Source organism: Eutrigla gurnardus (assembly GCF_963514095.1).
Source record: "Eutrigla gurnardus genome assembly, chromosome: 18".
Lineage (NCBI taxonomy): Eukaryota > Metazoa > Chordata > Actinopteri > Perciformes > Triglidae > Eutrigla > Eutrigla gurnardus.
In genome coordinates, this window is record NC_139929.1 from 7,808,538 (window position 1) to 7,820,803 (window position 12,266).

Sequence of the window (12,266 nt, forward strand, 5' to 3'; positions counted from 1 at the left end):
AATTGACATTAGATTCCTTTTAAATCTCATCCCAGTCATTCGTCCATCCATTTAACAAAATAAGCCAAAAAAATACAAAAATAAAATCAATTTCATTGTTTTTTTTTAATATCAAAATCTTGTTTTTTTTCAGTTGAACAAAATATGAAGTTCATTAATGTATCCATCCCCTTCACAGGTTATTTCTCATAGTTAACCGTGTTCCTCTCTGACGTCTCTCTATTTTAGCTCCTCTGCAGCAGCCTGTATTGATCTTCTATTTATTAGAAAGGCTCTGAGAGTCCTCTTCTTAACAGGAATCAATGCTAACATGTTTGCTTTACTCGATACCCTTTTGCAATGTTATTTGGCTGCATCACTGCCATATTCATGGGCACAAGTACTTGCTCATTATGCAGAATTTATAGGGTTGAAAATGTATTAATAGAGCAAGAAATGACTTTCCCCGTTGGCTCAGGGAATAAATAATTTCAGCTTGGCCAATAATTATTTGGGGATTGGAAAATAGCAGCGCTCCATTTTTCCCGCAGGGGTCTGGAGTCAGCGTTTGATAGCATCTTGTATCTCTCGCTCCCTACAGAGCCTCCATTGATCTCCATCCAAAAGACCACATCAAGCCATAAAAGCATTTCAGGACAGTCGCCAAGACGCACATATCCTAAAGTGGTCATGATGCACGAGGCTTTTAAAGGCCGGGGGGTTTCTCCAACTGCATGTCGACGGGAGGAATAAGCAGGCGAACCTGAGACGGGGATGCTTACCAAGCACAAATGCATCATGGGAGTGTCTCGCGTCAACTTCCTGCGGGATCAGAGCATTTTGAATGTGAATGAAACACACCGAGTAGGCGCTTCATTTTCGTATAAATATTTATTGCAGAGGAGGTATCTTTTATGTACATGCTATCACAATATAACACAATATAAATCTACCAAATATTCCCATATATTGATGCTATAAGCTTGTCATAGAGCAATAGTCATAACAAGCACATAATACAGTGGGTTAGGGACAGTATCACTCACTATACAACTTGTAACAGTCCATAAAAGATCCATTTTTTTCTTTTTTTGTTCTATCAAGGGCAGTGAAACATCGGTCCTATTATTTTTTTCTCTTTTTTTTTTCTTGAATTCATGCAGAAGCCACAAGAGCAAGATTTACGACGTTACAGCGTTGAATAGTAGTAGCAACAGTAGTAGTTGTGTTCGCCTGTCGGGTGACTCGGTTTGGTCACGAGAGGAAGAGGAGTCGGGTGTAAATGAGAAGCCAACAGGACGCACCATGACGGTGAAAGATTGGTGGACAAAGAGTTACAGGACACAGTGTGGTCTATGTCGAGATGGTGCAAGGACAAAAGGTCTCTTTGAGGTTCAAACTGTCACTGATTCATTGATGCTACGGCTAAAAGCACAATGATAATCTCCGGGGAAACAGGCACCGGTTATGTTTACACACGTTAGCACAATGACAGCTATGGAGTGACTGAACTGAGGGATGCTACAGCAAGCATGCTATCAAAATCCTGCAAAAGAAACCACAGTTTGAACTGAGAATGTGACTTATTCCATAGTGGGATATTGCATTATTATTTTTCTATGATCTGGAAATCCCATGCGCCAAGAGTGTAGGGAATAAATAAAATCAAGTTTTGATGGCAGAAAAAAAAATATCGTCTTTGCTTGTCATAATATATTGCTGGTTATGGCTTTTTTTAACATTTTTTTTTATAACAAATGGGTTGAATTTTTACCAAAATCATACTTGTTTCAGAGCCTGTATGAGCTGTGTAGATTTTTAAAAATAATTATCGTGAAATAAACAGATCTCATTTTAAATAGCTTTCCCACAGGACAAAAAAAGAGAAGAAATACAGCACATTATTCATCACCTAGGGCAGTATAAATCCAATGCAGCAGTGATTCCAAAGCTTTAAAAAGAAAAAAAAAGGTTTTGAAATGTCATTGTTGTCATACCAAGGGTCGCCTGGTATGATCCTGCATTGGCGACCACAGTGCATATGATGGAGGACGCCTAACACGTGGTTCATAAATATCACATAGACCCATCGAATCATTACAATCAATCCATGCACGTTGACAGTTCTTCTCAGACGGCGCTCCTCGAGGAGCTCGTAAAGCACAGCTGATGACAAATCTCACGCTGTAAGGCAAAACACTCCACATTGGAAAAGCTGGCGCCCCCGACAGGTCAGCGGCGGAGGTCATGTCTCCGAGATATATAAAGACGTAGCATGTAAATCACGTTTATAGAGGCTAGCTGTGGAATTAAACAAAATCGGATAAGCAAGGCTATAAATATTTTAGCGGCTGGATTGTTTTCAGTTTGTGCCACAGAAATTTAGCAATTGAAGAAATATGTTTAATTAAATAGGACTTTGCAAAGTTCTCACTGACAAGCACTGGTTATTGTTTTTTTTTCTTTTAAATTAATTTGACCGTTAGCAACACTCCTACAGAGCTCGGCTATTGAGGAATTTGACAACAATTACAGATAATTACGTTATCAGTGACAACATTCAGTGATCCCATGTAATTCCCACAAGATACCATAAAGTACCGTAGATGCTATATTGATACATAGGTTTCCTCACGACTGCGGTTATTGTTGTATATGTTGGTGGGAGAGATTTCCTTTTTTTTTCTCACTTATATAGTGCGTGATGAATATTGAGACATTTTGATACAAAACACCGAACAAATCAAAACCCTCAAAAGGTTTAGTCAGATTATTAATTGATAACCACATTCCTAATTCTAAAAGGATCATCCTAACCATCTCAATCAATGTGGCTTTAGTGTACTTGCATTAAACTGGGAACAACATGCATTTACGCTACTTGTGAACTTTCACAGAGATGCAAAGAAAGAAACTGATGGCAGTGTTGTGCTCATACTGCCACTGTATAATGGCTGTGTAATATTATCATCAGGATAGATTTATAACAACTTTTCTACATTGTACTCCCCAAAGTGATTGCTAAGATCAGGAAACAAGGCGACATCACAACAAATCAGGAAACACGACCGGTCACATGATCAGGCAGGTTGGAAACTGCACTTTTTATTATTTTTTTATGTTATTTTAAGTGCTGATGGAGCAGCTACAGTGTTTAAAAGTAATTTTATCGTTGTTTATCGTCTTGTGGACAGACCAAACAAACCTTGAACTAGGAGTTTTTTTTTATAAATTATCATCACCATGTAATGGTGTAACTTCGGCGTCCTTTTTATCCCTAAAATGGTTTGTTTTTGGTTCATAGTAAAGCGGTGTGTATGCTCATCTGACTGCTCGTGTCTCCTGGACTAAGTTGTAGTGATGTTGCGAGGTTCCCGTCGCAGCAAGTACAATGTGTTATGTAACCCATTTAAATGATGGCCAAAACTCATAAATAATACACAAGTTATACTAAACTAATATTGTCCCTTTAGGCAGCAGCTGTTTTCTAAAATGCTTGAATTAAATGTTAGTTCTGGGAGTGTGAGGACAGACAGCGCTGCTGGGACATGATCACGTACGAGACTCCAGAGCTTCAACTACAGATTTAAATCTTGACTTTAAATTCATGATATCGTGTCCACTGACACACACACACACTCTCTCACACACACACACACACACACACACACACACACACACACACACACACACACACACACACACACACACACACACACACACACACACACACGCACACACACGCACACACACGCACACACGCACACACACGCATGGTGCAAGCCAACATAAAGACCCATGCTGGATTCATAAACAAAGCTGGTGCGACTTATTTCCTCAGTATTGTTCTATCTCTACTTTTTACAGTGTACATAGGAGCCATGTCGACACACATTCATGTCGATGCTGCTCTCGTTTAATCTTCACCGAATGAGCTTTTTGGAAATATGAAAGCAGGAAAAAGGAATGCCTCCGGTATTAAATAAAAAACATTGTAAATTTGATAACTGCTTTAGTTGACAAACCGGTAGGGTCCAACTACTCTCGACACCTGGCTGTGCATGCTGTTTATATAATTCACCGTCACAAAGTGCTGAAGGAGAAGCCACTTGCTTCACTTCAGACCGATACAAGACAATGCTAGTTAGTTAGGCACATACAGTACATCTCTGCAGACTTGGAAGCATTTTAATCTGCTGAGAACTACAATTAAATAGATCCAAACAAAAAAACGTCTAAGTTTGGTCGGTGTGTGATATCCTGTGTGGTACCATGCCATGAAGTTGGAAATATGAAGACAAAAAACGGGAAGAGGACAGAGTCCGTCCTTAGTTCTTAATTTATGGAGTTGGCTAAAGTGCTGTAGACTGATTTCCTCACAGAGTCCTTCCCTTTGTGAAGAGAGTTGGACACAAACTAATGAAAGTTACCGATTTAAGACCAATGTCTCACTTTGCAGATGTTCCCTTATTCTTTGGCTTTCGTTTTTTTGCTGTTTTGTACAACTTTCACACTTCTTGTCCCCGACAAATCCTATCGTCTAGTCATCTCTCAAGTCCATTAATTGATGATGTCAATGCAGGAAAAAGAATCGCTAGTGAACTCTCGACTGAATGTGGAACGTGATAAATGCAGATTTTCCAACATTGCTCATGAAGGGAAAAGGCTGAATCAAAAGTTGCATAATTAGTCTAAGATTTGTATTCAGGATTTTCCTGTAATAATCTGGAATGCTCATCATGACTGTTGTTTTTTTTCCACATTTTACTTATTTTCAAAATAGGTAAAACAGGAACAAAACCTCGGAAAGGAAGGCAACTTGTGGAACTTGATCAACTTTTCTTCCAAGTCACCGTACTAATAGTAAAAGGTAATATTTAACGATTTCAAAGTCGAAAAAAAAAAAAAAAAGTATACATCAATAACTCTAACTTCAGTGGTCCATTAAGGTTGAGTGTCATGCCTTCTTGCTCGATGTGCTATCCTCAAAGTCCCAGGGACAAACATCTGCCTTTTTAGCAGCACTTGCAGCTCCACCTTTAGGATTGGGATTGCTCTGTTTCACTACAGAAGCACTTTTGTCTGTACCTTTTTTATCTGATGTATCCTCAAAATCCCACGGACAGACTTCAGCCGGCTTTGGTTTGGCTGCTCCAACATTCGTGCTTTTCCTTTTTTCTACAACCTGCACTTCCTGATGACTCTCTACGTCCCACGGGCATACCTCAGCCATTTTTTGTGGTTTCTCTGAAGATTTACTCTTGTCCTTCGCTTTTGTTCTACTTTTCTCATCATCAGCGTCTTTTGATTTCTCTTTCTCAACCGTTCTCGTGGAAGGAGTACCCTTCTTTTTTGACGGGGATACCTTGGATTGGGATGCTCGAGAGGGACTAGGTGTCCTCTCTGAACGTGGAGACGTGGCAGTGCTGTCGTGGTCCCAGGGGCATACATCAGCTTTTGAAGATGGTGCCTGGAGTGAATCTCCTGTTTGGGATGGATCTGAAAGGGTACTTCTCCCTTTCCCATCTACAGGAGAGGTGCCTTTTCTTTGTGTCTTCATATCTGGTGAACGAGCTAACTCTGTCGTCTTTTGAGCCTCTTCGAAGTCCCATGGACAAACTTCCACCCGATGTGTTTTGGAGCTCTCTGTTGCCGAATGAGGCTGTGGGGTTTTAGCGGGTTTGCTAGCCTGACTGTATGTTTGTTGCTTCGAGCCTTCCACTTGACTGCCTTGACTTTCGCCTCCGTCTTCCCACGGACAAACCTCTGCCCGTACAGCGGTCGTCTTCTGAGGTTCCTTTGAAGGCCTGCCGCTAGATGAAGATTGATCAGGAGCTTTCTGCTTCTGCTGCTGAGATTTGCCTCCCTTTGTGGTGCTTCCTCCGTGAACCGTCGTGGTTTCCTTTGGCGCAATAGAGACATGCTTTTGGACCTTGTTTTCAGACGGAGTTGGGAGATCCTCCACTTCCCAGGGACACACTTCAGAGAGATCGTAGAGGTCTTTTCCCTTGACTGGATCGGTACAGATTGAAGGCTGGCTGCTGCTCACCGGCTGTTTGATGATCCTGCCAACCGCCGCAGTCGGTTTGTACTCAACCGACTGGCTGATAATCATCTTGGGTTGGCAATCATTTTCCGACTCTGCATTGGCCCTTGTATCTTTGCTCTTTGGCTGACTCTTCTTATTGCTGTCCTCCGGGCTCTTTCCTGTCAAGCCCAAAGTCTTCTCTTTGGCGCTGGCAATGACACTGAGGGACTTCTGCAGCATGGAGGGTCTAGGATGAATTGGTTTCTTGTCTGCAGTGAGGTTATGGGCACTGGCTGACTTGCAGACCAAAGGAACTGATTCTGTAGATTCACTGGGGACACTCATTGTCTCACTGGACTGCTTCCTGACCAGCTTCTTGCCCATCAGTGTATCCAGGAGGGAGCCTTCAGCCGGGTTCACCTCCATCTTGTCCGTCGCTGAGCTGTTGGAGTCTTCACTCTGGTCGCGGACGTGGTCGTAGCTGCTGTGGGACTTCTTGAGGGAGAAAACCTTGTTCTTAAGGGTCTCCTCCTTTGCCGGCTTTCCTGGGTGTGTTGGATCGAAAGGATTCTTCTTCAGCATGCAGATGCTATTACGGTTGCTTCCATGTTCTCCCGCATCTTTGTCTTCGCGGCTGCATTGCCGGTGCACCGATTCTGGAATCTCAGTTATGCGCCTCATCAGCGAGCGACCCAGTCCTTTCTTGGAGCTCCGCTTCTTCTGGAGATGGGGGTTGTTTGCCAGCATCTTCTTCCTCTTGTAAATCTCCAGCTGGGAGTAGAGTTTCTTCAGCTCCTCCTACATATTCATGAATGAATCAAGGGGGGAAAGACAGATGTGAAGCGATCAGTTGCCCGGAACAATTCATCGCATTTACACTGCTTAAAAAAAGGGATTTCTGATCAAAACACGTACAGAAAAAAGCAGACATTCTACTGCACAGAGAACATGCAGTACAAATTCATGACACGTGACTTCAAACGGTTGTTAAATGATGCACTACGGAATATCACATGCGTGCTGAAAAAAAAGCAAAGACAGGACAGTCTTGGACAGCATTAAATAAGGAAACGGAGTGCGTTTTAATGTTAGGTCTGAAACAGCCTCGAAGCTCAGGTCTTTCGTTTAGCGTATTTCTGTCTCTATGCACATCTGATGCAATGAATGCCTTCTGGTAAATAGGCTTTGCCCCAATCTTTTGGTTGAGAGACTTCTTCAGCTCTAACAGACAAACAGAAATCTCTGCTCACGTTGGTACGTTTTTCCCAAAGACTGTTGCAAGACCTTACGCCACAGCCATTAACAGAACTGAGGTTGCCCGTTTCGTCTGGTGTCTGCAATGAAAACTGCCATGGCTCAGTATTTTTGGCGGATTCAAAAGTTGACTTGGGGTTATACAATGGAGAATGAAAGGTTAAAGGAAACGCCGCTCACCCGGATGTCCTCGGGATCCAGGCTGTGTTCGCTCCATGCTGATGTGATGCTGCTATTGAGATATGACCCAGAACGACCCATGTCCAGCTCGTCCTCATAGGCCTCGGAGGCAATATCGTCTCTTATGTGGGTGCCAGCAAACAAGAACTGGGGTGGCATAAACAAAAATCAGATTTCTTTTTTGTTTTTTTGCAAAAAAATTGTGATGCTATTGTAATATATATGTTATAACATTCTAATTTTCAACAAATCTCATATAAAGATCAATCAAGTCCTTCCCTCGCTTCCTCAGCTCCTGCCTTAGTCCCTCCCACCTGAGATACGAGTGAAGGACGCAGCGAGGAGAGAGGAGTCGAGGCATTTAACAGAATGTCACATGCGTGCTTCGGAGCATTCATTTTAAAGTGACGTCAATTAAATAGGACTTGAGGCACAGCTGCATCATTCGCCTCTTTTATACGCCGCTGGTGCCGAAAAGATGGAGGTGGGAAGAGGAGGCGCAAACTAGAGGAATGAAAAGAGCCACAGTCCTCCTCTAAATACTTTCCCCAACCTGTGTGTGGCTCTCACTAAGTACCCAATAGTTCCTACTGGAAATATAAATCGTCACAAATATACAGCTTCACTCTTTAAAATGAGGTAAAAGTGATTCACTGAAACAGCTGGGCGCTGTAGTTTTTAACCAACGTCACTCAAAGTAGCAGCGTTGCTTGAGTATTAACAGCAGGGCGGCCTCCAAATAAACTACAGTTCCCAAGTCTATCGTAATGAAGAACCCCCTGTGCAATGATGCGGCTCACTGATGTGTTTTTAATTGTTTTTTGACAATGAACCTCTATGGGACAGAGGAATACGATATATCAGGCTGGGGATTTACAACGAGTACTTACAAGGATCAAAGTGGTGGTTCTGGACTGTTTGTTGTCAATAAGAAAAGTATATAATGCTTTATTCTTAAAATAAAATAAAACATATGAACAATTGTGTTTGTTCACCTTAGGGATGAGAAGGAGACCCAGTGTTACTGTTACAGTTAAGTGGGTGTGGGTGAAGAACAGTAGCAACATCCAATCGGGATGGAGCTCCGGAGCAAGAGTGAACCTGTCAGGGACATTAAGAGAAAACAAAGAGGAAAGAGATAGAGATGTGAGAAATTTAATTTGTATATTTACCCCTAAATACCATATTACAAGAACAAAAATCAGTAGCTGCAACCTCCGTTCATGCAGGCGAATTAGGGATATGGCCCCTTGAACCTGCACGTTTTTTTCTTTTATGTGATGATGCCACCATCTTGGCCAGAACCCCTTTTCGAAGAAATTCAAAATCTCAAATTGGATTATCCAGTTTTAAAAAGGTTAATTGAAATCAAACCTAGCAGGAATACACAAGCAGGGATATCTGGATGTTAAGCTGATGTTAATCCAATATTTACTGGCTACACATAGCTTTAGTTACACTACAGAATAATATTGCAGCCATTAATCAAGATGCTCAACCTCACCGTGTTCATGAACAGTTTAATCTCTGTGCTCACATTTATTTCCCCCCACAGTTTTGTTAGTAAACACATCCTAAACATCATTATGATAGCGGCTTGTCAAAGTCCAAATGTACGTACAGTAAATGCAGTGAAGTACGACTAAATGATGCTGTGATATTCACACACGCTGCTCCGTCTGCTGTAAACCTTTTAGATGCACACGGAGCTGAAAGAGACGGAGACCAGCGGACTAAATGGGTTTTCAGCAAAAGTAGATTTATACACTGTCTGTCTCGGCGTCAATTCCACTGCCTCATATAGTGTTCCACTTGGGTGATCCTTTTCGCCGGCAAGGATACAATATTTTCCTCATTTTTTTTCCTGCAATTGGATTCACAATGAAGGGGAGTGACCTTGATATTGGCCACAAGATTCGGCCTATTTATACATCAGACAATAAAACACTGGGCTGACTGTGGTGCTGCAGTTAGTTGGAAAATGAGATGATTACTGGCCTTTTATTTAAAATGAGCTAACAGGCTTTCGGCACAGCGAGCCCCCGTGTGCACTAAAGATATGAAAGTATGACCTGTCAGATGCTAATTCAACCACCAGAGAGTCTCTATCCAAGCAAGTGTCATCTAGCAGGCTCATTACGTTGTTGAAGTTGGCAAATGGCTAATTAACGAACAGTTATGCGGTAATCGCTTAGAGGCATGAATGAATCCAAAAGGTCCATCATAGGAAATGTCGCAAAGCTCATTTGTGTTTTGTGAGGAATGCCTGTGCAGATGAAGATTTAATAACCTTGGCATGCTGTCTCCCCTCAGCCGGCAGCGTATCACTGTAACACCCCCCATCACTCAGCCTTCAACCACCAGCTCTCCAGCTATACGACCACCCTTCATCTTCTCTCAGCGACGCACTCGCACCTGGACCAAACCTGACGACTATCACAGCAAGCGAGGAGGCTTTAACTGGCCACTGTGGGATCAAATAGCCCGTTCTGTGAGGAACATAAATGGATGCCGGATGCCTATAACAAGCCCCGGTGTACACTGTGGTCTCCAGTGGCAGGCAGTCAGAATAACTAGCCACACCAGGCAACTTTCCAATTTCTCTGGTTTGGCCCTTTTTCTGCAGAGAAAAGCATCAGAACATTGCTGAAGAGCCAGATGTTCAAATACCACCATAACTGTTTTTTTTCCTCCATTTTAAAATGAAATATGCTGCCAATAATTCAAGCTATTTATCTTGGAAAATATAAATCATTCTGACATTGTTCATTAGTAAATAATGTGATGGAGCTGAGCTCTCAATTAGGGGGGGGAGTCCAGCTCGGCTGTGACGTTGTCAGCTGAAAAACTCCTCATTTATAAACTGCACGCTTCAGCTGTTTGACACATACACTGGAGGGAGAGGGACGACTTCATATCAACATCTACATCAATAAAAAACAACTCCCCGATGAACAGCAGTGGCCTATATGCCATGGAAATGAGGCGATCTACTGGAGGACACAGATGTCAAAATGACAACAGCGGAGGGCAATCAAAGACTATAATATTAAATAATGGAGTAAATGTGGAACATGTAAGTGACATCATTTCCATTCGATGAATCTTTTGTTATTCATTTTGTTTGTTTAATCCTCTGCGGAGCCCCAGATTGGTGGGTGTTACCATAACAAGACTCATAAGATAGTGGAGTTTAAGGGATCAATTCACACAAATTGCACACTATTCTGTCCATATACCGATTAGTGTCTGGGCATGTGGATCATTTAGCTTTTTTAGCAGAGGTTTTGAGGCATCTATGGAAGCCCTGAGAGGCAAATCTGATTAGATTCTGATTTTGGAAAAATATTTTTAAGACACTTATCTTTTGTTCACCTTTTCTTAATTAATACACACTTAGAATATGGATCACCAGGGGAGAAAACATCACTTGCCTCTCAGGGCTTCCGTAGATATCTTTGTTGTTATTGTACTTCACATATACGCACTAAGGAATCCAGATGAACGGGAGGAGTTCTCACCTGATGACATAGAATATCGCCGTCAGGACGAGTTCGTTGTGAACAGCGATGGCCATGTAGCGGGGCTCGTGGAACGCCGAGGGCACCGTCCTCACGGCGTAACACAGATACACCGCCCACAGCAGGAAGAGGAACTCAGCTGTGGAGCGAGAATACGAAGGAGGAGGTGAACACAACGAACATACGGGACAAGAAATTATTTATATGCACTGCACAGGCTTTTCAAACCAACAACAACAAAAAAAAGGGACCTGCACCTTCCAACCAGCCACATCACAGTTCAGTGCTCTCATGGAGATGCAAACTGTCGTACAACACGAGTACACAGGCTATCAAACTCATTTGTAACAGCTGTGGTTGTATTCTCTGGGCATTAAATGAGTCCCCGTGCACCGCCATGGCAACCCCACATAATGTCTCCTCGGTAGCCGACTCCACAGCAATAAACACGTTGCTTTTTTTCCATGAAACCCTGTTGCCATTATTTTCACATTTATAGTGCGGTCTGCTTGAACTGTGGGGGGGTGGATCACACGTGTTCCTCACAGCAGAAACAGCAGTGAACATGAGACGCAATAGGCCACTCATAGACGTGTTATTTGTCAAGGACGTGTGAGGGCATGTGAAGGTCAAAATACCTCAAATGAATGAAAGCAAAAAGAAAAATACACATCTTGCAGAGACATTTCTGGTTATATTTAAATACTAAAACCACCTCCACTAACTCCATCTTTTCTAATAACTCCTCAGTGTTCAGTCCAACTGCCAAAATCTATTGAAAAGGGATGAATAGAATAATTTCTGAAAATGTCACAACATGCTAAATATTCTGCTTCAACCCATATTTATTGCCGTTTAGCCTTTCAAAAACCATTTTCACTATGGTATAAACTGTTCTCCCACTTGCTACAAAGGGAAGCATGTTATGTATATTCATTAAAGAAAATATATTAAATAAAAAAGAAAGACCAGCTCATTTAATCCAATGAATCATGTTATTCCAATTGAGGGTTTTGCTTGAAGATTTTACATTTTTTATGTGGATGTCATAAAATATGACGACAGGCATTCAAAGCTTCATTCAAAAACCTTAAATATAAGCTTCAAATATAAAAAAAGAAAAGAAAAAGGATTTCAGTATAGCCCGGGTATCTTTCATTAAACAATCTATTAAACAGTCAGTTTATGAACCCTTTATGAACGGTGCTTTACAAACGTGTCAGGAATAAATGGCATGAATTCTGGTCGGGTCTGCAAAAGAAATGCAATTAAATAGAATGGAATGTTTAAGATTAAATTAACAC

General features: G+C 41.8%; 1 protein-coding gene across 1 annotated transcript in view; it reads right to left on the minus strand.

The window, feature by feature from the left end:
* Positions 1-851: 851 nt before the first annotated feature.
* Positions 852-12,266, minus strand: part of gpr158a (G protein-coupled receptor 158a) — a 56,320-nt gene continuing 44,905 nt past the window's right edge. The window contains exons 8-12 of the mRNA XM_084034078.1: positions 10,963-11,101; positions 8,437-8,542; positions 7,442-7,588; positions 7,258-7,341; positions 852-6,805 (exon numbers count right to left, since the gene is read on the minus strand). Coding sequence (XP_083890204.1) covers positions 4,937-6,805; positions 7,258-7,341; positions 7,442-7,588; positions 8,437-8,542; positions 10,963-11,101 — 2,345 coding nt within the window. The 3' untranslated portion in view covers positions 852-4,936. The remainder of the gene's footprint in view (positions 6,806-7,257; positions 7,342-7,441; positions 7,589-8,436; positions 8,543-10,962; positions 11,102-12,266) is intronic.